Raw genomic sequence first — 27,881 nt, 5'->3', positions numbered from 1 at the left:
TAGGAAGATCACTGGCTGATGTGTGGAGAGCTGACTGGAGGGAAACAGAGACTGATTAGGCTAACACGGCGGTCTCGACGAGGGATGACAAGGGCCTGTTCCAGGGGGGTAGTGGTAAAAAAGGTGAGAAGTGGTGGATCTGGGATGTTTTCTAAAGGCTGTGTAACTAATAATCCTTAAAGTCCAGGATATTCTTCTTTATATTTAATTAAAGTCTTTCTTTCTTCTCTCTTAGGTCTCTAGATGTATCTGAAAAGTCTGGAAACATAAGGAAATTTTCTTATTTATTTATTTATTTTTTGTGAGGAAGATTGGCCCTGAGCTAACATCTGTGCCCATCTTCCTCTATTTTGTAGGTGGGTCACCACCACAGCATGGCTTGATGAGTGGTGTAGGTCCAGGCCCAGGATCCAAACCTGTGAACCTGGGTGAGCGGGTGAACTTAACCACTATGCCACTGGGCTGGCCCCAGAAATTTTCTTATTTTAAACAATATTTTAGGTATATTTTCAAATAATATGATCAATGTTTCTTTCATATCCAGACACCTGTCACAGATGAAACAGTCCTAAATTTAAAGCCACTGACTCATTAATCTGAAAGAGGTATAATAAATATTTTCCCTGTATTTCTAGATTTTTTAGACACTTTGTATGAGTAAGTATACCTCAGCCTTCCCATTCCCAGCTAACTTTAACATTTCCTTGGTACCTGACACTTCCCTACTGTTTAGTCATTGTCCTGGCTCCTCTCCAAGACCCTCTCCAAGACCTGCAAAGACTCACCCTGTGTGGAATTCTCTAGTAGGAACAGTAACTGTCTCATACTCCATGCTTCTTTGAAGTGACCGAGTCTCTCCCTGACACCTGACTGATGTCTACTCATCCTTCAGGTCTCAGCTAAAGTCTTACATCTTAGGGAGATCTTCTCTGACCCCTAACCAGGCTGACACATCCAATAATTTGGTCTTGGACTAATACACCCTACTACTATCACAGTTGTTAATCAATATTGTTAAGTGAAGAATAACTTCTGACTGTCACAGGGTAGATGTTGCATTGCCCTCTAGTAAAATGCGACATGTCCCCTCTATTGCAACGAGGAGCAGAGGCAAAGCCTTGAGTTCTTACTTCCTCTGTCGGTGAGACCGTTTCACGGGGCAGAGTTCATGGAACAACTTCTGGCTGGTGAGCCTGGTTGCCAACAGATACTTGTTTTGGTTGATGAAGTCGTCAATGACCTGTTTCTTCATACCTCGGGCCTGGAGAAAAACCAAGAAACAGCTGGTTTTTATTCAGTTTTCTCACTGCAAATAGATTTCACTTATAAGCTTAATAAAAAGGCGGCTGACCCTGGCTAAAGTAATATAACCAAATAAGACAGACCTGTTTGAGCAAATAAACATGTGGCTATCTAATTCAACAATGCAGGACCGAAAGTAATGATGTAGCTATTTCAGGTCAAAAGAAAAATCAAGTGCTCTTTCCACTGGAAAGCACTTGTATACTGTTTTATGCTGGCAGATTAAAAAAATTAATCATTTTGAATTTTAGGCAAATTTACTTCCATTCAAGATTTGTAGCAAACTGATCAATTAAAAATAAACTCCAGGGGGCGCTTAAGTTTGCGTGCTCTGCTTCGGTGGCCCAGGGTTCGCAGGTTCGGATCCCAGGCGCGGACTAATGCACTGCTTATCAAGCCATGCTGTGGTGGCATCCCATATAAAGCAGAGGAAGATGGGCATGGGTGTTAGCCCAGGGCCAATCTTCCTCAGCAAAAAGAGGATTGGCAATGGATGTTAGCTCAGGGCTAATCTTCCTCACCAGAAAAAAAAAAAAGAAAACCACAAAACTCCAAACTAACAATGTTACTAAGTGTAAAATATAAAAGGCAGACTATAAAATTGTATGATGACTGCTTTACTGCTAACTTTCATATATTTTGAAGGATTGAAATTATATACAGCAGGTTCTCTGACCACAATTAATCTAGAAATCAATATAAAACGTAAACCAGAAAATCCCTTTACGTTTGGAAATACTTTGGGATGCAGAAAAAGTATTACTTGGAGAGTACTGTTAAAATGAATATAATAGAACAGAAATTAATGAACTAGACATTCATATCAAGAAGTTAAAGAGAAACAGCAAAAATATAAAAGTAGAAAGAAGGAAATAATAAAAACAGAAATCAATGAAACAAAACAAATATATAACAAGAAGAATTAACAAAGCCAAAATTGGTTCTTTGGAAGAGCTAATAAAACTGACAAACCTCTGGTAAAACCAATCATGACAACATGGGAGACGGCATGAGTTACCAAGGATGACAAGGAGGAATCACTACCTATGTTGCGCAAGTTAAAAAAAAAAGTTGTTTAAATCTGAAAATTTAGATGAAATAGAAAAATTTCTAGAAAAATACAGCAGTATCCGGGAGAAAAAAAAAAACTTAAATAGTTCTATAACCATTAAAGAAGGTGAATCAGTAGTCAAAACTCTTTCCTTAAACACAAATTCAAGGCCCAGATGGCTTTATAGATGATTTCAACCAAAATTTCAAGGAACACAATCCAATATTATTTCAAGTCTTGCTGAGAATAGAAAAAGGGAGAACACACCCCAACTACGTTCATGATGCCAAGCCCTACATGGGCATCATGAGAAAGAGAAGTTACAAGTCAATCTCATTTCTGAACATAAATGCAAAAATCCTAAACAAAATGTTAGCAAACTGAATCCAGCAATATATTGAAAGCATAACATGAATCAGGATCCTGTTGGATTTATTTCATGAATGCAAGTTGGTTTAACATTAGAAGTCGAACTAATAAGATTTAGCACATCAGAGAAGATTAAAGAAGAAAAAATCAGGATAATCTCAAAAGATGTGGAAAAAACATTTGATAAAAATCAATACCATTCGTGTCAACAGTGAATAGAAGGGAACTTCCTTAATCTGATAAAGGATATCTACAAAAAGCCTTCTGCAAACATCATACGTGTTGGGGAAATGGAGATCGAGAACAAGGATGCCCCCACCACTACGTTTCTATTCCACGTCACACCAGAGGTCAGCAGTCAGGTAACAAAACAAAATAAAATAAGGGCTGGAAGAAGAAGCAAAACTGTCATTAATCTCAGATGATATGATTGCGTACTTAGCAAATCCAAATGGTGGTAGAAATGAATGACTAAAATCAATAAGAGAGTTTAGCAAGGTTGCTGGATACAAAGTTAGTATTTAAAAAACACTTGCATTACTTAATACCAGCAAACAGAAAATGTAGTAAAAAAAAGATGTCCTTTAAACAAGTATAAAAAATACACAGAAATAAGCTGGAAAAAAATATGATCTTTCTCAAGACTATTATAAAACCTTATGGAGACATAGTACAGAGACCTAAACAAATGGAACAGAGATATGATGTTCATAGGTTGGAAGGCTCCATTTTGTCAAGATGTCTCTTCTCCTCAAACTAATTTCAAGAATCAATACACACCCAATAAAACTCCAATAGGTTTTTTTTTGGTTTGTTCTGATGGAACTTGACAGAATTTAAAACGTAAAAAGTACAAAAACCCAAGAACAGCTAAGATGCTTTTGAAGAAACTCCTCACCCCCCAAAATCCAAAAAACAAAGTGAGATTTGCTTTATCAGATATCAAGACTATTTCCTGATGGTTTATACCTAAATATAAAAGGCAAAATCATAAAGCTTTTAGAAGCTCAATGAGTCTTCATTATCTTGGTGTATGGAAAGATATCTTAAATAGTAAAGAAAAAGAACCAATCATAAAGGAAAATATTGATACAAGTGAATATATTAAAAGCAATAACTTACGTTCATCAAAAAGTCACCAAATACAAGAATATATTCATAGCATTATTAGTCAAATAACCAAAAGCTGGAAAGACGCAAATGCCTGTCAAGAGGAGTGCACAGATACGTGGTATATTCTTACCACGCTCCACAGATGATGTGTGAAACTCACAAACATAAGCTGACACAAGAGATATACGCTGCATGATTCCATTTGTATAAAATTCAACAACAGGCAAAACTAGTCTATGATGCTGGAAAACCGGAGAGTGCTGACCTTTGGGAAGGAGGGCAAGTGATCGGGAGGGAGGAAGAGGGGACCTTCTGGGGTGCTGATGATATTTTATTTCCTGACCCAAGTGATGCTAACATGGATGTATTCATTTTGTGATAATTCACTGAGCTCTACACTTCTGATCTGTGCACCTTTCTACATGTGTATCATACTTCAATAAATAATTTAAAAAGGGGGGGTTACCATAGAAAGAATGAAAAGACAAGCTACAGAACGGGTGAAGATATTTGCCATACATATAAATAATAAAAGATGAGGAAAAAAATGACTATAACATATAAATGAACTTCTACAAATCATTAACAAAAAGGCAAATAATTCAATAGACAAAAAAAGAGTAAAAGACTTAGGCATGTTACAAAAGGGGAAATCCAAAAGGCCCATAGACACATGAGAAGACACTCAGCTTCCTTGTAATTAAGGGAAATGCAAAGCAGAATCATGACCAGATACCATTACATACTCAGTCAACTCAGAAAAATTAAATTGGACTAGTGTTGGCAAGGATGTGGAGCAATGGACCTTTTACACATGATTGGGGGAAATGTAAATTGGTACCATCACTATGGAAAACACATTACCTAGTAAAGTTGGAGATTTGCATATTCCAGGATCCAGCAATGTTGCAACGAGATATACCCTAGAGCATGTTACGCTGATGGTCTGTCATCTCCTTCAGAACACAAGACAGGGAGTCCTGCTGGTTTTGTTCAGCGCTGTATCCCCAGCATGCAGAGCAGTGCTGGGCACAGAACGGGGACTCAGGAGTACTCTTTTGCTGAATGAATCTAGGCAATTGATACATTATCACCCAATCGCTTTTCTGAAAACCTGGAAATTTCCGAAGCTTCCTCTAGCAAGGCAAAAAAAACGGTGCCTGTTTCTCTATATGCTCAACATTACTGAGTATTTTTATTTTTAAAGTCTTTAACAATTTGATGGGAGAAGAAATAAATTTGCCTTTCTTTGATTATTAGTAGATTCAATTTCTGTTTTTTTTTTGCTGAGGAAGATCAGCCCTGAGCTAACAACTGTTGCCAATCTTCCTCTTTTCGCTTGAGGAAGATGGTCGCTGAGCTAAGATCCGTGACAATCCTCCTCTACTTTGTAAGTGGGACGCGGCCACAGCACGGCTTGAGGAGTGGTGCACAGGTCCACACCCAGGATCTGAACCCGTGAACCCCGGGCCGCCGAAGCAGAGCATGCGAACTTAACCACTAGTCACTTGAATCTATTCTCAGAATTTTCTTCATATTCTTAGCCCATTTTTCTTGGGAAGTTTTATTAAAAATTTTTTGTTTTATTGAGGTGAAATTCATATAACATAAAATTAACCATTTAAAGTGTACAATTCAGGGGCATTTAGTACATTCACAATGTTGTGTAACCATCACCTCTATCTAGTTCCAAAACATCTTGATCTCCCCAAAAGAAAACTCTGTACCCACTAAATGGTCACTCTCGGGAAGTTTTGGGTTGATCTCCTTGATTAGAAGAAGCTCATTAGAAATTAAAGATATTAATTGCTTTTATATTGGTTGTAAATATTTCTCCAGCTTGTTTAACTTTAAAATTTTAAAATTTAAAACTTATAATCAAGTTATTAAGATTTTCCAACAAGATTTTTCCTAATGCTTTCAGCTCTTCCTTATCTTAAAATCAGATAAGTATTCACTTACACGTTCTCCAAGTTAGTTTATGGTTTTTAAAATTCTTTTTTATTATTGTTTTATATTTAACTCAAATTTACTTTTGTAATTTATTTTATTTATTCCTAAAATTTATTTTAGAATAAGATTATTGATTTTCTAACAGGAGCAATTTAGAGGTAAAGTATTATTATTATTTATTTATATATTTTATTATTGTGGTAAAATATACATAACATAAAATTTACCATTTTAACCCTTTTCAAGTGTGTAATCCTGTGGCATTAAGTACATTCACATTGTTCCGTAACCATCACCACCATCCCTCTCCAGAATTTTTTCATCTTCCCAAACTGAAACTGTACCCATTAAACACTAACTTCCTATTTCTTCCTCCCCCAGTCCCTGGCAACCACCATACAACTTTCTGTCAAAAGCTTATTTTTTAAGCAAAATAGGACCAAATCAGATGAAAAACAAACTTGCTTTTAAACTTTGTGCCTCTGCAGGAAGAAATTAAAAACTAGTTTCTCCTCCTCACCTGCTTTGTTCAATTTTGCTGTTTATTTATATGAGATAAAATGTGAAAGCAATTTTGAAATGAGGCGACCCTCACGCACCTGGATAACATCTGCAGGCTTGTGTGTGTGTTCTTTAAAGACCAGGATGGTGGGGGCATAGACATTGACGTTGTACTGCCTCGTCATCTCTTCCGCCCCTCTCAAACCGACATACACATATCCAAACGACAGATAATCTTTGTATGCAAAAGCAGTCAACTGTTAGGGTGTAATAGAGAGGAAGAAATTAAATTGACAGCACAGCATGTAAACTACTAATCAAGTGTACTTGTTCACACCAGGGGATGGAGATGAATGCTAACTTATATAGCCCACTCGGGCTGCTATACCCTTGGACACTTGTAGGAATTCTACGGTGTTCCATGCACAAAACTGTACCAACAAAGCTGAACACAACTAATTCTTTTTTCACAGCTAGAGCAAAATATTCATCTTACTGAGATCTGTACTGGGTGGGAGGCATGGGGTGTTTAAGGAATTACTTGTACCCCAATTCTGTAAGATGGCAGTGACCATGCCAACGATTAAGCAGGGAACTTTGCTCTCCCATCTCACGTCACAGTGATAACCAGAGCTGTGCTGGAAGCACAGTACAGAGTTTCATTCAGAGGGCAGGTGTGGAGTCAGACAGGCTTCAAGGGAATCAATATTCACTATGCTGCAGGGAGATCTTGGGTGGATCACATAACCACTCTAAGCTTCAGTATCTTGGTCTATAAAATGGGGATAATATCTGCATCAGTGGGTTCTTCTGAAGATTAAATGCTATTATGTGTGTGGAAAGCACTGGCACAGTAGTAGCATCCTTGGGTGCTCAATGTACTGCGGTTAAGGCGAATTTCTGGTCTTCAAACATTTCTCATGGGATGAGCTATTACTTACAAAAGGGACAATCAGGTTACAAGTTCTTTCCACCAAAATAAGAGAAAATGTTACCCCAGCCCCTAAAGTACCTTGTAGAGCAGTGGTACAACGGGCATTTGGTCAAACAGAAGGACATGCGGTTTATTCTCTTGCTGCCAGCCAGAGAGGAATCGGACATAATTTTTATTTGTAACCTTAAATTGAAAAGAGGGTGTTAGTTTGAATATTTAGTTCTCAACAACTGTATTATAATCCAGTCAGGAGATAATTAAACAAAATCAAATATGTGTAAAAGATTGTTTTGTAAAAAATAAAAAATGCAGACAAATAATCTTTTGTCATCCTTTGACTAAAAACAACAGAGATACTGATTTCATATTTTCATGTGTTCCAACTCTTATAGACTCCAACTCTTACTGTTTATGCCTTAAAATAATCCTGAGAGAACAAATAAAAAACATGAATAAATCAAATTTCTATCTAGAAATTTTTCATAATTTAAATAGTTTATCAAAATAGTTTATCGTTCCACTCTGCTTCTAGAATGATCTATATAAAACCTGAATCTGATCATTTCACTCCTCTGCTCAATGCCCTTCAATGGCTCCACTACCTGCAGGCCAAGGCCCAAGTTCCTTAAAGGAGGCCTTCTGAGGCCCTCACAGATGTCTGTGAACCCCTCTAATCTCGTCCTCTCCCACTCACTAATGACCACTTCACACAAAGCAGGCTGATTTGTGTCCCAGACCTCTGCCTGCCTGGAACTCATTCCCTACTTCTCTCTCCTCACCTGGCAAACTCAGTACATGGGTCATTTCTGCCAGGAAGCCTTTCCCAATTCCCTAGGATGGGCTCTCAACATATCAGATGGAAATAATCACCCACTAGGCTGGAAGCTCCTTGAAAAGCATCCTCAGAAGCTATCATAGTACCTGGCATAGAACAGATATTTTATAAATGTTTGAGGACCCATCAGGACAACCTATCATTGTTTTAAGAGCCTACAATGCTCTCTGACAATTTCCTTTCAAGCTAACTCCAACAAATATTTCTTCTGCAGATAACGATCCTTGTGGGACAGTCTATGAATAGTGCAGGTAGAAATATGATAGAAATGTCTGTATGTTCACTCTCTCTGGTATTGTTAAAGAAACGAATCTTTTTTTTTTTTGTGGGGAAGATCAGCCCTGAGCTAACATCTGCCAATCCTCCTCTTTTTTTTGCTGAGGAAGACTGGCCCTGGGCTAACATCCATGCCCATCTTCCTCCACTTTATATGGGATGCCTGCCACAGCGTGGCCTGACAAGCGGTGCGACGGTGCACGCCCGGGATCTGAACCGGCAAACCCCGGGCCGCAGCAGCGGAGCGTGCGCACTTAACCGCTTGCGCCACGGGGCCGGCCCCTGAAATGAATCATTTAAAGCGAAATAAGAATCCTATTCTAGTTCCTTTGACCCCTAAGCTAAGATACTGGGAAAAAAATATTAGATGCTTCTTAAATATAAAAACCATAAACTAGTATGAGTTCTTTGTACCTGGCTTCTTTAGCTCAATCTTTTGTTTGTGAAATTTATTCATGTTGTTGCATTACTATTAATTTTGAGGGTTCCAAAAATAATAGCTGGTTTCATGGAATCTGGTATTTTCTATAGATATGATCATTAAATATATAACCAAATGTAATTTAATTTGAATACTTTCATGAGACAAATACCTTCAAATGAACAAATCCACGAGTCCGAAAGAAATCCTTCATCCTATGTTGTGATCTAATTTTTTGTTTAGAAAATAAGAGTCACTGTCATTTTAGGCTCAGATTCCTAGGACAGTGTTAATCTGCACGGTGGTTATTAATAGGGATGAATTCTCTCAATCTGTGCTTCGTCTGTTTCAATCTTCACTCTCCTACAGATTTCATTTAAACGATCTGGTTTGTGTTATTAATTAATTAATATGTGTCTTGCCCTGCTCAAAATGAAACTCAGGTCTGAGATGACCACAGATAGAGTTCAGGGCAGTCAGCAGTCCCGGGCACCTTGTAAACTACTTTTCCAGGTTCTCCTCGACAGGTACTTACTTTTTCCACCAAGTTCCCTGGAAGAAGACTCTCTACAAACTGTCGTAGGTTCTCACGGACAACTGCATTATGGAAGAAGGAGATTTTCCCATTTATGATTCCCAGGATAGAGGGTGTGCTGTGTGCTCCCAGGTGATGGGCCAGGCGTCTCTCGTACCCAGCATGGACCACGCCGATTCCTACACCTGAAAAGTATGGAAGACCTACATAAAGGCTTTTCACGTCCCCATGGCAGCTGAAGAAATGCTGCTAAGTAACCTATCGGTGTGAAATTGAAATCATGACCTAGTAGGAGGGGATATTTCCTAACAGACTATCTAGCATTCTTTCAGTGTTGGAATTGTGGATTGGTTCAGTTTTTCTGCAGAGCGATCTGGCAATATTTAAGAAGAGCTACAAATCTTTATATCCTTTAGCCGATTATTTCTAATTTTGGGAGTAGATCATGAGGAAATACTTCAAAAGAAAAGAGAGCAATCTGTTCAGTGTTCCTGTTCATAAAGAAAAAAATCTGTAAACAATCCCAGGGTTCAACTACTTGGCAATGGTTGAAAAAAACTATGATTTATTAATAGGATAGAAGTCAGAGTCTTCTCACTCTTCAGAGCATAGCTTTCTTTTATATAAATTATTTTATAGAGATTTTAGAAAATACAGATTTTTAAACAGAGAAAGGAATTAAGCTAAAATCACTCAAAAGCTATATCCCATATAACTACTGTTAACATTTTGGTATCTATCTATATTTTTCTTATACAAATATGTGTGCGTGTGTGTCTGTATATACACATTATACATAAAATAAAACAGGATCACCTGATACTTACTTCACTTAATATTTGAATAACTTTTCATGTTCTTTTATTCAACCAATATATTTGGAGGACCCACTGGAGATAAAATATTAATAGCCAGTAAATATCCTTTTTCTCTTGTATGTCTAATAGACTTCTCAAGCTTAACATTTCCCCAAATGAACTCCTGATCTCCTCCCTCAAACTTGTTCCACTCAGGCCTTCGCCATTTTAGTTGATCGCAGCTCCCTCCTTCCCATCACTCAGGCAGAAAATCTTGAGTCATCTTCAACTTCTCTTGTCTCTCACATCCCACATCCAATCTGTGACTGAGTCCTGGTGGTGCTGTCTTTAAAATAGACCAGGAATTCGACCATTTCTTTCCACTTTCATTATACTCCCCTCTCTGAGTCATCATCTCTCTTCCCTGGGTTGCTGCAATAACCTCCTAAATGGTGTCCCTGTTTCTCCTTGTCCCCCTACAGCCTGTTCTCAACATAGTAGCCAGACTGCTCCTTCTAAAATATAAGCACAGATTATGCCACTCCTCTGCTCAAACCCTGCAGACTCCCCATTTCATTCGGAATAAAAGCCACACTTGTCACAAAGGCCGACAAGACCCTTTGTGCTTTGGCCCCTGGCCCCCTCTGACCTCCTTCTTCTCCTACTCCTCACACTCACCTCGCTCCAGCCCCAGCATCCTTGCTCTTCTGTAAACATCTTGGCATGCCCCTGCCGTAGGACCTTGGTGCTGGCTGTTCCTTCTGCCTGGAGTGTGTATGTCCCCGACATCCGTGTAGCTGACTCCTTTACCACCTGTGAGTCCTCCTCAATGAGGCCCATCTGGCTACCATATTTACCTGTACTCCCCACACTCAGGATCCCCCTCAACCCATACACCTTCTCCCTTTCCATAATAGTTATCACCTTTCAACATTTCATACACTTTCCTTATTCTGTCGATTGTTTACTGTCTTTCTTCCTCTGCTAGAACGTAAGCCTCATGAAGGCGGGATCTTTGTTTAGTTCTCTGATGTATCCCAAGCACCAGCACAGAGCCTGGCACACAGTAGGAGCTTACTGAAACTGGGCCATCAATCTATTTAACCAATTCTCTATTGTCGCATGTTGCCATTGCTTTTAGCTTTCACTATGATAAGGCATTTTGTTTTGATGGGCATCCTTGTACATCTTTGTATACACATCTTTGTGCACTTGTGTGATTATTTCCTAATTAAATTCCAAAAATGGAATTGCTGAGTAAATGGCAGGAATCACAAACTTAATACTTTAAAACTGCTGAGTATACAAACAAATCTATCTGCAGGTCACTGGACTGTGACCCTTGAAGAATCTCAAGGGCAGGAAAGGAGGAACCTTAGATATCACACAGTCCACTCCCCTCATTTTACAGATAAAGTAAAAGATTCACAGAGGTTAAATGACTTATCCCAGTTTGCAGAGCTGATAAAATTGCATAACAAGAATCCAAACTGGATGTTCTAGAGCCAAGTCTGGTACACTATTATACCACACTAGAGGCACTGAAAATAACTATGGAACAATGTCAATATGGTAAGAATGATGTGAGCAGAAGAAAGCACAAGAGTAGAGCAGGTGCATATACACTGAGAGATTTGGTCTCATGTGAAGCCAGAAGAAATGTCACCTAGGGAGGTCAAGAGGCCACACAGCAAAGGCCCACAGGTGGAATTATCATGTCTCGAGCCCTTTCTAGTTAGAGCTTTACATACATTATCACTTTTCATACTCACAAACACCCTGAGTGGTAAGTATTGTTACCTTCATGGATGAGGAAACTGGGGCATGGAGAGGCTGAAGGGAACTTACCTGGCATCATAGTGTGCAGTGGAAACAAGATTTGCCCAGGCCCAGCTGACTGCAAAGCCTGGCTCTTTCCTGTCTCCAATGACCTCTTCCACCCTAGGTGTTAAACACTGGAGGGATCAACTTCTTAGAGACCAACTCACCCTAAATGACTTTACCAGGGATTGGTACCTAGACCAGACGCCAATTTATTAACTGATCCTGGGGTATATGCCTTTCCAGTAACTGCATCATTCAGGGTGCCCTCTGCCAGATTCTGGGATACACAGGGACCAGAATCAGTCATCAGAAAGGTGGCTGGTGGGCCTGGAAGCAGGGCAAGGGATGCAGGCAGTCTCGGGAGAGCAGAGGCAAACCGAAGAGATCTTGCGCGCTTGCTGTTCCCTCTAGTCTTCCCCTAGATGCCCCTGAAGCTCATTCTCGCCCCCTGCAGGCCGCCTGCTCCACAAGACCTTCCTCATCCGCCCAATTTAAAACTGCAGCGTCGTCCCCTGGCGTTGCCTAGTGCCCATCCTGCTTCACGGCGCAGTATCACCATGTGACAGACTGTACGTTTTATTTATTTGTTTGACTCCCCTCACTAGAATAGTAGCTCCTTGAGTGCAGGGATTTTGGCTACTTTGTTTACTGCTCTATCCCTGAGATCTAGAACAGTTCCTGGCACTTAGTAGGCACTCAACTTTTTTTTAAACAAATAAATTAATCAAGTAAAGTATTTGAAGTCAGACAGATCCAGATTCAAATCCCAGCTCTGCTACCCATTACCTGTGCAACCTTAGGCAAGTCATTTAACCTCTCTGAGCCTCAGTTTCCTTTTTTGTAAAATTGAAAGAAGTTGTTGTGAGGATTAAATGACATAATATAAAAAAGAAACTAACCCAGAGCCTGAAATATAGTAGGTGCCTAATTAACTACAACTATTATTATTATTTCATCCAGACCATGGTGAAGTCTGACACCGAGACTGTCTCTTATGTGAGTGGGATTTTATCCTCCAATAGACTCTGCCTCTGCCTCGTGCAGAGTGGGATAAACAAGGTCAAACCCTTGCTCTTTATGTCGTCCTTTCGCCACCTTTCCTATGCTCCCATCAATACAGCTTTTTTCCAGTTAAAACAGAATACAAGTGATTAGGTTTCATTTCTTTTACTTAAAATCACCTTTGAGTCCTTCGAATTATATACATCACCTTTATTATATGTAAGTATTTCCAAATCTATAAAAGATACTTTCTCGGATCATTTCTACAGAGGACTTCGAGTCTTACTATTATAATCCCATTTCTAAATTCTAGAAGCATTTTACTTCTACCCTTTAGAATAAGGAGTAATAAATATTTGGTGTTTAAATTTGTGGTATCTTCTCTCCTGAAAAGATATTTAAGGGCATAATAAGAAGTCCACAACTCTTTTCAAGGCCAGCTCTACCCTCTCCCTGTCCCCATCCAAGCTGGGAAGGAAGAGTAAGAAAAGGTGGCAGCACTGTTTTCTCCCTAAGACTCAAGCTGGGAAATGACCATGAGGACTGGTGCTGACCCGGGGTCTCTAAGTCACAGTGAACAACACAGTTTCCATCCCCTCCTCCTCTGCCTGCAAATGCTCTGCACTCCAAAGTTCAGGGGTCATAAAACAAGCTCAGCTAGGACAACACAAGTACAACTATTCACGTGTTCTCATCCTGATTCCGCATAACCTGGCTCCAGGTGACAGGGACATGCCCAGATCCAAATGAACTTTCGTAGCAAATTTAAAAGAAAGGCAAAGCATACCTGATCTCTTTCAGAAACATTATTTGATTTTTATATGGATCGATGTTTCTGGCTAATCTGCAGATCCTGGGGAATTAAAAATACTAATATTTTCTCCTCTTTTTGAGTTTGTAAGAGGGTCTTCTTTCTGTACAGTACTGAAGATCTCTGTGTCACGACTCTATTTTGAGGTGCCAAATTATATTTGCTTTCATTATGCAATCCTAAATGTCCATCACATCCTTTAGGGAAATTCTTTCTTTTTCCTCTCTGTAGCATACACACATTCATGTTTCTTTCTTTTTTTTTTTTTTAAAGATTTTATTTATTTATTTTTTTCCCCCAAAGCCCCAGCAGATAGTTGTATGTCATAGCTGCACATCCCTCTAGTTGCTGTATGTGGGACACGGCCTCAGCATGGCCGGAGAAGCGGTGCGTCGGTGCGCGCCCGGGATCCGAACCCGGGCCGCCAGCAGCGGAGCGCGTGCACTTAACCGCTAAGCCACCGGGCCGGCCCTCATGTTTCTTTCTACCTCTGCATATGCCTTAAGGGATATACAGAGCCAACTGGGACAACATACGACTGTCAAATCTGGCTAAATACAAACCTGTTAATAAACAAACTACTAAGATGCAAAATGATGTGAAACAGAACAAAATCAAGGACATGGAGCTAAAGCAGAAAAAAACTTTTTTTTTCCAGTATCTAGGTATACCATTTTCCTAGACAGCAAGAAACTGTTATATACTTAGCAATTCCTTGAAAGAGAGGAATTATTCCTTCTTTTTAAGTAAGAAGTCATGGTGAATCATCACTGCATCATCATCCAAATTGGGTTTCCCTCAAATGATGTTTGATTTCAAGACATTCAACCTCCCTGACACTCTGGCAGCTCTGTCTGCAGCTCCCAGTGAGCACTGAGTGTGCTGTGATGATTCAGGATGTCTCTTATTTGAGCTTCCTGGTGCAAGGACCAGGTATTACTTATTTCTGAAGCAGTGCAGCACAGTGGTTAAACGAGTGAACCCAGGAGTTAGACTCCTGGGTCCACATCCCAACACAGCTATTTGTGAATAGTGTGACCTTGATTATTTCCTTAACATTCCTGGGCCTCAGTTTCTTCATCTGTAAAACAGGGATAATAATAGTCTCTCCCTCATTGGATTACTTTGGGGATAAAGACAATCCTTACAAAACATTTAGCACAATGCCAAACAACTGAAATGCTCAATGAAAACTATTATTATAATATATACTTTGATGTCTAATATAGTATGTGGTTCATCAAGAAAAAAGTTTTAAACAAGAACATGGAATGAATTCCTTGTCATCCTCTACTTACTCCTGCAGTACTATATTATTCTGTACTTGCAAATGTGAGGCTGGTGTGAATTCTCCGGGTAAGTATTTTCTCTTCAACTCAACAGTAAGCTTCTCAAGGTCAGGGGCAGTGCGGACTATTTATGGGCCTTCCCCCACAGCATCGTGTCTATAAATGTTGGATGCTTTTGCACACTAGTTACTACCAAATTGCATGACTGAGGTTCCACCTAAATAGCTGCAGCATTTCTCCTTGGGGTAGAACTGTTCTATTTCCTTCACATACAGTACTGCAACTCAGGCATTTTATGTTACTCTGAGACAACGACCAAGCTTCCCCAGACCTCTCAGCTCATCTTTGATTGTCTGCTCCTTCTGTCAACTAAGAATAGAAACATTTTCTGCAGTAACTGTCTTAAAGGATAATGTTGCCTCCCCTGGACAGGGAACGGCCCTAGGTATTGTAAGGATCTCACCTCAATGTCCCCCAACCGTAACCAAGCAGAAGCTGACTGTCAGGAATCTTCAACTAATCTGAAAGTTCCAAAGAGGAAAATGGTTTATAGACAAGACTAATCTAACACATTGAGCCAAATCTGCCTTCCAAGGGACTTGAGGGGTGGAGTGGAGGAACAGACTAAATATTCAGTAAATATCACTAATATGGATCTGAATCCAGCTTCTTCCATCCTTGTCATTTTGAATCCTGACTATCAGGATTATATAGCACAAGAACCCCAAAGAATGGCAAGATCTTCAATCATCAAAGAGTTAAGGACACTGAAAGGCAGTACAGCATTGTGCTCAATGCATGGACTGTGGAGCCAGACTATCTGGGTTTGAACCCCAGCTCTGCCAAACACCAACTGTGGGACCTTGACAAGGTACCAAAAGTGAGCTAAGTATCTGCAAAAGATGGATGACAACAGCACCTGCCTTGAAGGGTTGTTGTTTAATATGAGTTGATACTTATAATAGTGCCTGCATATGGTATACTCTCAATGAATGTAAGCTATCATTACTATAACACTTCTGCTATAATTTTCACATCATCACACTCAGTATGTCCAAGCTGTAGTTATTATTTAGAACTATTTCTCTCCAAATTCAACTCTTCCCTGTATTCCCTGCCCATCCAGTAGCTCAAGTCAGAAGGCAGAGTCAATCTTGACTCCTTCTCTCCTTTCTTGCTCATTTCTCATATTCAAATGGTCTCCAGGAGCCAGGTCCCTCCAGACCTCCATGATCCCACCCCCTAGAAATATTCTTCACTTCTCCTCCTCTCTCTATTCCTACTACCCTAGTCTAGGCCAATAGTTGCTGTCTTGCCAGGGCTGGTAACCTCCCTGTCTCTATTTTCACCTTCTTCAATCTGTCCTTCATGCAGCTTTAAGTTAGCTTTGAAAAGTGTAGCTCTGATTAGATCACTCCTCTATGTAAGTACATTTCTTTCTTTTTTTTTCTTTTTTAAATATTTATTTATTTATTTATTTTTGGGGTGGGGGGAGGAAGATCAGCCCTGAGCTAACATCCATGCCAATCCTCCTCTTTTTGCTGAGGAAGACTGGCCCTGAGCTAACATCTATTGCCAATCCCCCTCCTTTTTTTTTCCCTTGGTCTCCCCAAAGCCCCAGTAGATAGTTGTGTGTCATAGTTGCACATGCTTCTAGCTGCTGTATGTGGGACGTGGCCTCAGCATGGCCGGACAAGCGGTGCGTTGGTGCGCGCCCGGGATCCGAACCCGGGCCGCCAGTAGCGGAGCGCGCGCACTTAACCGCTAAGCCACGGGGCTGGCCCTGTAACTACATTTCTTGGCTTTATTACATACCATAAAATAAAGTCCAAAAAATGGGCACTTGAAGAGGAGTCAATCATAGTCACTGAATATTCCTTTAGTGATATCTTTATTAAAGTGGATGAAACAGAATAAGAGTCTTTTCTTTTTAAGCCTAGGATTTCCAAAGTCAATTACAAAATAACGTCCAGCTTCCTTAGCCTGGACTTGAAGGCTCCTCACTACCTGGCTCCCAGCATGCTCTTCCTGCTCCCTCCCCTCTCACCTACACCAACTCACACCCTGCTGCTGGCTCTTCCGTGGACGCTCTTTGTTTCTCTGTCTGCACTGTTCCCTCCGCCTGTAATGTTACTCCTCCGTTTCCTGCCCAGCCAGCTTCTAATCTCCTTTTAAGAATTAACTAAAAATAAGTCAAAAGTTGGTGCTTGATAGTCAGTGGGTTGAAGAAAGTAGACTAATACATTTAAGAAAGATTTTTAAAAGAAGTTTATAAAATAGGTACTTTAAAAAATTTTACTTTGGTAAACCAGAAAACTCAGTTAATCAGAAATTCTCTAAGTTCATTTAAGTGCTTAACATGTATCAGGCACTTAACATAAATTTTTCTCATTTAATCTTTATAACAATCTGTTGGTTTGATGTTATTACACCATTTCAGAGATGAAGACACTTGGGTTAAATAATTTGTCCAAAGACACAAAGATAGTAAATGACAGAGCTGAGATTTGAACCCTGGTCTATCTGACTCCAAAGCCTGTGGTCATAATGGTAACCACCATGCTACACAGCTTCACATTATGTATGTTTGCCTGGCACATTTAAAATACAATATTGGCTCTGATCTGACTCTGGTGTAAACACATTGCCATCAAAAATTATGCAATGGTTTAATGCTTATGCTCTGCTATTGGGTCTCAACGTCAGCTCCTAAGACTGAAGAGGTTAAATAGTCTTCAGCATGCCACCTCGCATGGCATAAAATGCAATTATGCTTTGTGATGAAGAAGCTGTTCAATCCAGGTGCTCCCACCTGATCTCAACCTCTCATTCATTCATTACGCACCAACAGCAAGCATCTACCGACTGCCCACCACACGTAAGACATTGTGCTAAACTTATTCCCTCATCTTCCAAGAACTTCTTTATTCAATCTCAGGAAAGCATTTCAGCAAATCTGAGTACCCGAGTGCCTCTGAACAACAGGTTGAAAATTTCTGTCTTAGAATAAATGAACTGATGGTTTTCAGTTGTACACTCTCTCCAGAGAAATCCAGGCCCTTCAGCCCCTATGGTTGAGTGTGTCCCCTTTCAGTTCAAGAGTAGGTCTGCTAATACCTACAAAACGCACACACACGCACACATTTAACTCAGTAATTCCAACTTTTAGGAGTTATTAAAATAAATCTCCTCTCTGGATCACTAAAATTTTCCTGGCACTAAGTGGTAACTAAGAACAAAGGAAAGGCTAATCTGTGATGGAGAGTGGGACCCCATGCCCATTAGAGTGTTATGGGCTGCACTGTGTCCCCTTCAAATTCATATGTTGAAGTCCTAACTCCCAGTACTTCAGAGCGTGACTGTATTTGGAGACAGGGCCTTTGAAGAGGTAATTAAGTTAAAATGGGGATGTTAGGGTGGGCCCTAATGCAATACGACTGATGTCCTTCTTTATAAGAAGACATTAGGGCACAGAACGAGAGTGAGACACCAGACACAAGCACACACACAGACGATCATGTGAAGACACAGGGAGAAGGCGGCCATCTGCAAGCCAAGCAGAGGCCTCAGAAGACACCAACCCTGCTGATACCTGGATCTTGGACTTCTAATCCCAAGAACTAGGAAAAAATAAATTTCTGTTGTTGAAGCCATCCAGTCTGTGGTATTTTGTTATGACAGTCCTAGCAAATTAATACACAGAGCAAACACAAATACCATAAGAATGATCTGCAAATCCTACCAGCGCTAAAATGGACGCTTGTGGGCTGCTTTGTTCAAGCAACAATTTTTAAGCTTCTCCTATGTATCAGGCCCCCAACCATAGGAGACTATATGGATAAAGCTTCCAACTAGTAATGCAAAACGAAAGCAGTTTATACATTTCCCCTTTCTGAAAATGTGTCCCTGGAAAACACCAGTCACCATGAATTTGTGAAGAGAAATCACATTAACTGCTCCTTCTCCTCAATATCCCATAAAATTCAAAAGACAAAAAAGTCACCTTCTCTTATATAAACAGAATAAAATGATCTTACCCAATCCTTCCAGTTCTTGAACGACTTCTTTCCAAACAGGCTCGATATGAATACAGCTAAAGCACCAATCTGAGGTGATCTTAATGAGGTAGGGTTTCTTGAAGCTATCTGGAACCACTTCATTCACATAATGTGAAAAGTGCAACAAATACTTTTCATCGATTGAGTCCCGCCGCTCAGAATTAAAAGGGAAGTGAAAAAAAGACTCATCAAAATAAAAATTTTCATGGAAATGGCGGAAGTGATACTCTCGCTGCTGTTGCTGCTTCTGGTAGCCCTGGCTCTCTCCGGCATCTCCATAGTGATCATAATTTGATCTCTTTTCTTCATTGGAAAGAATCTAGGAAGAAAGGGAAAAAAATATGAAATCTGTGAAATGAAAAAAAAGGTTCACCCAAAGGACTTTCCCATAAGCAGCTTGCAAGACACAGGAAGAAAATAAATGTAAAGATATGACATGAGTAGATGTTCTAAATGCAGTTACTCAACATACCAGGAAGCTCTTCTCTCAACAGAAACATTATTTCAAGACCATAATACTTCAATCATTTAGATACTCATGCTCAACTTGGCTTTAAAGATTCTGAGCTATCATAATACTAAATACATCAGTAAAACAAAGGAAACTGAACGTAATGTTGATTACCAGGGCTCAACCACAAGAAAATTGACTTGTCATACCATATAAGTTGGAATAATTCAAAGCAAGATGTGAAAAGCTGTGAACACCAAAAAGCACCACAGAATTGAGTTCAGTGTCTTTTGTGTTAACTGACTTTGTTTTACTCAGAAACAACTTTGAAGTCTAAAATTTGAGAACCTGTTTTAGGATGATGTGTCATTCTACAAACTAAGCACTGTCTGTTGAAGAGCATTACCCCTCACAAATCAGGAACCATGGCCTTATCTTTTATGCATCTTTCAGACCAACCTACTTCAGCTGACATGTTGGAAAATTGTTGAAAATCTTGTGTTTAAACGTATTTGTAACCTTGTGTCACTGTAATAAATATAGGCAAATTGGTCTGTGATTCTTTAACATAAGTTTCTAGTATATGTGCTGCTGAAGTGAACACGTAATGTAAGTTTCTAAAAAGGAAACAGAGACACATTCAGGGTAATTCTACAATTCCAATTAAAGCCTTTAAAGTAGGCCAGGTTTTTCAAGAAGAAGCGTTTAGGCACTAATTTCAACATACTGGATACGGCCAAATATGTTCTCTCTACCATTGTCTAGAAACTGGGTCAAGGGCACAGGGAACATGCCCTTTCTGAGAGGACCTGACAAAACTGATCAGAGCTATTTTTATTTTATCAGAGGCATATTTTATCAGAGCTAAGGGACGCATCGCAAAGTTTGCCACGATACCTCGTAAGCCTTGCTAATTTGAATGAACTTGTCTTCTGCTCCAGGATCTTTGTTTTTGTCAGGATGCCTGAAACACAAATGGGCAGGCAGTGAGAATGGACTTAATGTTGTACATGTGGTCGATTAACATGCCTGTATACACAGTTCACTACATCAGAGGCAAATGGAAGGCCATTGTGTTAGGACAGCTTCTTAATAAATGGTAGAAGCAATGAGTTGCTTCACATTGACTATAACAAATGAAACTCTGAAACAGGCAATTTACTCCAAAAGCACTTCAGCTGGGCACATTTTCAAAGCACCAGATAGCACAGCAGCATTTCACCAAGGAAAGGTGGGCTATGTGCATGTCTTCACGTTGCTCCCAAAGGCTGCTAAAGCTGGCTTGAGGCTAAAGTCACTTATCCATGAGAACCGACTTCTTTTCCCAGGACGGCAGCTTTTCATCCCAATGTTAGAATGATACCAATGAAGGTATTTCTTCTGACAACTCAAGGAGACACAGGAAATAGCTTTTAGGAGGCACTGTGAATTTTAGTAACAACCATGTTCCAAAGAGCATCTTGCTGCTGATGTTCAAATTAGAACATTTCTGTTTTCATTATTACTCTGGTTATTCCATTTTGCCTGTGATTGCCTTTTACCTATAAATGGATAATGATTTCAAGGCCACAAGTTTTAAGACGTGAGAAAAGTCTACAGTTTAAGTAAAGTGGTTTCAACGAATATTAGAACATTTGCTATTATATACAGCTGGCAATTAATTGTATCCATCTTGTGGTCATATATTATTCTATAATCTGCTTGTGTTTATACCAATTTCAGCTTTGGGGATTTTAAAGTCCTGGAAAATAGGGGCTGGTTTTACTTCCTTAGAACCCCCTAAGATCTAAATCAGTGTTTTATACTGATTGATTTTTCAATGCTCATCTTATTAAGAGACTATTACAGAGCTTATTCTTTATGTAATCACTTCTGCTAACTTCTAAGTAAATTTCCTCTAGCAAAGGTTCTAGAAAGAGAAGCAATCCACTGGGAAGCAAATGACTACTAAAAACAGCACCAAGTACACTGGAATAAAAAAATTTACAACCTGACCAACTTATTCTAGCAGGAATATGTTTGAATGAATTATACCACATATTCTGATTTCTCCAAAAATAAACTTTAAATGATTGGCCGTTGAATTTAGACATCACTTTTCTCTTAACTATTTAATCCTTGTTATGAATATTAGTGGGAAAAAAATCTCAGCTAGGTATAATGAAAATAGTATGACTTAAGGAAACAAGATGGTGGTTCCAAAGCATGCTTCTGGATGACAAAAAAAAAAGTGCTTTAAATATTCAAACTTAGGCTAAAGGCTGAGAAGAAAAAAATTATGCAATCACGCAAATGAAGATTTCACATACAGAACTCCGCAGCGGGAGAAAGGTAGGAAAGGGCTTTTAAGGAGAATGAACCAAAGAGAGAGTTGTGAGGGGAGCTGGGTTAAAACCATAGATCCTGAAACAGAGGGGGCCAAGGCCCAAGGACAGGGAGGAAACCACAAAACAGTTTCAGTTTACAAGGAATATTTTCCTAATTGCAGGAAGATATCACAAAGTTGAAAACATTTAGGAAAGGATAAATTCAGCTCTAGGAAGTACCGTTCAATGTTATTTTCAGCGTACAGGAAACATTTCACAGACTACAATATAATATACATCCTTTAAACTTCAAAGTGAAGAAAATATCATACTTGGTATCTACTGGCTGTCTAGCTAACTCTAAGGGAATAAAAACAAAGGTAGAAAAAGAAATTTAGTCAAGTATTAGACAAATCAGTTTACTACTCAGGTGACTGACCATGTTACACGCATTTGCTTCAAATCAAATTTTATGACACCTTTTTCTTGGGGTGGGAGGAGTTGTTTATTTTGCTATGTAGATGACAAAACAGAAGTACCTATGACAGAACTTAATTATTGGGAGAGAAATGTAGTTTACTTGAGAGAAAAAGTAAATTTAAATGGTTTCACCAAGCAAGGGGAAAGCTCTTGAGAAGTCTAAGAAACACTAGTAAGTAGTAAAACATTGTAGAGAAAGGCTACAAATCCAATTCCACAATTAACCACTCTCCTGCTAGAGCTCATTCTGAAACGTCAAACTGGGAAACACCACTATTTTCAGTGTATATGAAACAATATGAAACGAAACAAACTATTTCAGCGATACAACACTGCCATGGCCCAAGGATTAGAAAATAATAGTACAGTGAAAATACAAAGGTAAAGTAAAACTTTAGACTTTCACTGGATGATACTCTGTATATTTCTACGGTGACGAATTACTCCTAGAGAGAATCTAATTAAGGAAGAGAAGCATATGATTCATTTAATTAATATCCTAACACCCTTTTCAGCTCTGGAAGTCAGAAAAGTCAAAGCTGTACATTTTTTTTTGAGGAAGATTAGCCCTGAGCTAACATCTGTTGCCAATCCTCCTCTTTTTCTGCTGAGGAAGACTGGCTCTGGGCTAACATCCGTGCCCATCTTCCTTTACTTTATATGGGACGCCACCACAGCATGGCTTGACAAGTGGTGAGTAGGTCCGTGCCCCGGATCCGAACCTGTGAATCCTGGGCCACCGAAGCAGAGTGCGCAAACTTAACCGCTACACCACCGGGCCAGCCCCAAAGCTGTACATTTCAACAGGTCCCATATACCCAAGCTATCATTTCTGCTTTTAAAATGTTGTCAAAGGCCATACCCTGTCCAAAAGAATGTTGCTTCCTTATGAATTCATTGCCGATTTATACTTTTGCTTTAAACATAAAGAGGCAAGAGTTTGAAATGATGTAGAAAGCAACTTTGCTGTAGAGAGAGTCCCTGGAAAGAGGCCACGCTTAATTAGAGATTGTGTTTTTAGAATCCAGCTCTGGATTCCTCGTGATATGAATATGGTCTAAAGCGTTTATGGATTCAAAACATTATATTCTAAAACTTTTCCCTTTACTGCAACCAGTTTAAAACTAAGATACATCTTTTATTGAAGTCATGCACAGCCTGCAGTGTCATTTGCATGTGTCAGCTTTGCTCCTGCGTAACTTCCTACCCACTCAAACATTAACCCACTCACTCATACTTCTGCCCAGATGGTTAAGTGATTAAAAAACAAAAAAGCAATAAACCACCTGTGGGTGCAGAAGGTCAAACTACATATGAAACCCAGAGGTAATACAGACTTAACAACTCTGAGCCTAGATTTCCTCACCAATAAGACAGGGACAGCAATATCCTCCCTCATGGGGTAATTATGAGGTTTAAATGAGATAAAAAGCTGGGGCCGATCCAGTGGCACAGGCGGTTAAGTGCGCGCACTCAGCTGTGGCGGCCCAGGGTTCGCCGGTTCGGATCCCGGGCGCACACCAACGCACTGCTTGGCAAGCCATGCTGTGGCGGTGTCCCATATAAAGTGGAGGAAGATGGGCACGGATGTTAGCCCAGGGCTAGTCTTCCTCAGCAAAAAAAGAGGAGGATTGGCAGATGTTAGCACAGGGCTGATCTCCTCACACAAAAAAATAATAAATAAATAAATGAGATAAAAAGCATGGAACCTGGAGCCTAGCAGCAGTTGGTGCTCAATGATCGTTCCCATCCAAACCTTCTCTCATTACTTATGGTTGGTTCACCAAGCTTGCAGTCGCCTGTGCCCCTTCCATCCTTTCCTCCTCCTGCTGCTCCCCTCCAGCTATATAATCCAACACTTCTGCTTCTTTGGCATGTCCAAAGCATTAGTGCAAAAAATTGATGACGTTTGTTCAAAATAAGTTTTAAATTTATTGCTATCCCACTAATTCACAAACACTTGTATATTCTCTAGCACATACAATATCTACAGGTGAAATTATGATTTTTCTATAAGATAATTTTTAAAAGTAATGTACTCAGTTCCTGAATATTCTTTTTAAATTGAGGGCCAAAAGCTCTAAAACTTTTTTGAAGGCTTAAAAATTAATAAATTAGAGAATAGGACTAGATAGTGTTCCCTTTAGCAATGACACTCATAAAGAGTTACTTAATGAATAACATCATGGGAAGGGTAGATTATTCACTGTTGATTACACACATATTTTTAAAATTAAAGTTCCCTCCTACTTTACTTTTTAACATTAAATATGTTAACAGTGTCCAGGGCAATTCTTTAAGTCAAAGAATTCCTAAAAGAGGGTTTCATAGGCTTTGGGTCTCATCACTAAAAATTATATAATACCATGAACATTAGTTCTCCCAAATAAAATATTTTAGACAGGTATATATCATATATTTATGGAACACAGAAACAGAAACAAATTAAAGCTAACCATACTTTAGGTTTCATTCCCCTCTAAAACTGCTTAGCTTATATTAAACTGCTATTTCTTTGTTTCACCTACCATTCCCGGGCGAGCTTCTTATAAGCCTTTTTAATATCAGCCTGACTGGCTGTTCGGCTGACCCCTAGGACTCTGTATGGGTCAAAATCCAACGCAGAGAGAATTTGCAGGATCAGAACCAGAACTATCAAGAACTGCCAGGAAAGGCTCAACTTTTTCACTTCCATTTCTCTTCCTTTCCAGAGCTGAAATGACGGAAGAGGCAATAAGTTTCAGTGGTAGAAACCTGCACAATCTTGTTTTTTAGGTAAAGGTATAAGATATACAGATGAAAAACAAAACAAAGATACTCTGCAGGAAGTGTCAAGCTGTTTGACCATATTTTTTAAAATTAACAATCTTGCTACTATTTTTGAATATCACAAATAAGACCTACTATAGATGAAAAGATGAGCATTAAGAATTAATAGCAAACCTCCAGAATCCTTGGATTAGAAAAGCTTTAGAAATGACTGAAAATGAATGAATGAAGAAATAATAAGCAAATGTGGGAAAACATACATAGGAATATCAAGGCGACTACATCTCAAATACACTATTGCACTTATTCTGACAATAATAGTTAAGCTTAAAATACGTGGCTTAGGAATACCTCACTGAGTACATGCTAAATAAATTCATGAAACCATAAGATTTACCATGTGCAAAACTACAAAATGAGACAGTTGTGATGTTCTTACGGGTTAAACAACGACAAATATGAAAGTGAAATACTCTCAAAAACTGTGGGGTTATGACTTAGTAAGCTCCAATTCTCTTCTTTCTCACCATGCCCACTCAAACAAGAAAATGAAAAGCTGCTCTTGAATCATTAGCATATGGTCATTATAAATGGAGATCTCAGAAGAGAAAAAGCAGGGAGAAAAAATTTGGTTTTCCACGTGAAGAGGGATTAATGGCAAAAAAAAGTAGACCAGGCATGGTCTTCAAATGTTAAATCTCCATTTCTGGTGAGTGTAGTGACTGAATTCAGTGTGGGTTTTGGAAATAATCCTGGCTGGTTAACGAATAAGATAGTGCTATATTGCGCGGACATTTACACTCCAGGTTTACGATCTTTGAGATATCATACAAAGATTTTTCAAGGACCATATTTATCTGGACTTCTCATAAATTACCAAAGTTTTAAGGTTCAAGGGTGACACCTTACTTAAGGGGGTCAAAGCTGTAACAGCGGTGGATGTTGACAAGTGGAAGTCTAAATGCTGCATGGGAGTCCTCACGAAATTGACTACACTGTGGGGTCAATGTTTAGGACTGCGTGCATGCTGAATAAAATCCTAAAACAAACCAATTTCTTCCTTGTTAAGGCAACCTATAACCTATTCTCATAACACGTACAGCGCGCTAAAAATCGGGAAGGCGATGTAGCTACTGGTTTAGCACATGGGCTCTGGAATCAGACTAAGATTGGGACCCGTCCTCCATCACTTTATGACCTTGGGCGAGTTACTTAAACTTGCTAAGCCTCAGTGTCCTTATTCATAAAATGGGGGTGAATAATACCACCCTGAAGGGATCACTATGGGAGTTAAACGTATGTAAAGGATTTACTGAACACAGGGCCAAGAGTCAATAAGTGTACTTATGATCAGTATTTTTTCTACCATGCAGTGCAATCACTGTCTTATTCAACTGTGTTAGTCGCCTCCAGCTGGAGGGCCCAAGTGCCGGGGAGCTGTGAAGTTCTTTGGCTGACAGCTCGACCGTGCCGGCCTCAGGGCAGGAAACAACCTGCCCAACAGGTAGGCTGCCGCCCTCGGGCAATATCCCTGGACCCGGCAGCCGCTCCCAGAGACACGCTCCGGGTCTTGGCCCCGCCTCAACCTCCCTCCGGAGGTCGCAAACCTCCAAGAGACAGCTGCCTCCCCCGCCGCCCCCCGAGAGCCCTGGGCCAGGCCCTGTCGGTTCCCGGTTCCCCCCGGGCCCAGTGGGGACCAGGAAGGAGAAGGAATTGACGGGAGATCCCTGCGTCTGCCTGGCTCTGCCGCATCCGCGGCTCCGCGCGTCACGCCGGGACGGAGTTACCGGGAAAGGGCACCGGCCTAAGCGGCTGCAGCGTCCGTGCTCCAGTTAGTCCGTCAAGCCGGGAGCCTCCGGTCCACACCAGCGCTCGCCGGGGCCTGGGGAGGGGAAGGAGGAGGGGACAAGCCGGAGGCGAGTCACGTGACACTTAAAGGCTTGGCTCATCGAAGGCGCGCACTGAATAGGTCCAAGGCTTCTGCTTTGCGAATCTGTTTTGACCCTTGCCACCCGCCGTCTGCGCGTGGACCTGGCGCGGTTGCCATAGGAACGAGGCGCGCTCTAAGGCTGGATCCAAAGGGATGGTCGTGACCAAAGAGGCCAAAATGTGCCTCCTAGTGAGGCGAAGTCGCGATGCATGATGGGATGCCCAAAAGACCTCCCGGTCTAGGGAGGAGTTTCCGCTCCTACCAGGAGATGGCCCTCGTCTAGCAACAGTTGCTAGGGTGGGGAAGCAATAGCTGGTCCCTGTTCTCTTTAACCGTATTCATAGAATGCTAGAGCGTCAGAGTTGGAAGGGACCTTAGGGATCTTTTCTAGTCCAACTCCTCCATATGCTGATGGGGATACTAAGGCCCAGATAAGGACAGGGACTTGCCCAAGGCCTAGACTCCAGGACTCCTAAACCCATTTACCAAAAAGTGAGCTCCACCTAGAATGCACCAAGCCCTGCCCTTAGCACGGGAAAGGGATATGTGTGTAGTGGTGGTGGTGGTAGTGGAAGAGTCACAGGTGAATGAGGTAAACTTTCATTGAGCCAATGAGATAGTTTCCTTGGGTATTAAAAAGAGATTTGATATCCCCCTGCTCTGTTTTTATTTTTTTGATCTCCTTTGCATTTATCACTATCTATCATATATCTTTTCTTTGTATTGTTTATCGTCCGTCTCCTCTCACTGGAATGTAAGCTTGTAAGGGCAGGGCTTTTTGTCTGTTTTGTTCACCTGTATCTTCTTGGTGGCTGCACAGACCTCAGCACAGATAGGATCTCAATAAATATTTGTGGAATAAATGAATGAATGA

General features: G+C 40.2%; 1 protein-coding gene across 1 annotated transcript in view; it reads right to left on the bottom strand.

The window, feature by feature from the left end:
• Positions 1-27,122, bottom strand: part of DNAJC16 (DnaJ heat shock protein family (Hsp40) member C16) — a 35,922-nt gene extending 8,800 nt beyond the window's left edge. Inside the window, 8 exon segments of the mRNA XM_058552958.1 lie at positions 1,131-1,261; positions 6,388-6,546; positions 7,302-7,406; positions 9,291-9,475; positions 19,051-19,390; positions 20,420-20,486; positions 24,837-25,021; positions 26,865-27,122. Of these exon segments, the coding sequence (XP_058408941.1) occupies positions 1,131-1,261; positions 6,388-6,546; positions 7,302-7,406; positions 9,291-9,475; positions 19,051-19,390; positions 20,420-20,486; positions 24,837-25,003 (1,154 nt within the window). The 5' untranslated portion in view covers positions 25,004-25,021; positions 26,865-27,122.
• Positions 27,123-27,881: the final 759 nt, after the last annotated feature.

The sequence above is a fragment of the Diceros bicornis genome, chromosome 13, assembly GCF_020826845.1.
Source record: "Diceros bicornis minor isolate mBicDic1 chromosome 13, mDicBic1.mat.cur, whole genome shotgun sequence".
NCBI lineage: Eukaryota > Metazoa > Chordata > Mammalia > Perissodactyla > Rhinocerotidae > Diceros > Diceros bicornis.
The sequence above is the reverse complement of the archived record's forward strand: the minus strand, read 5'-3'. Positions and strand labels throughout refer to the sequence as shown.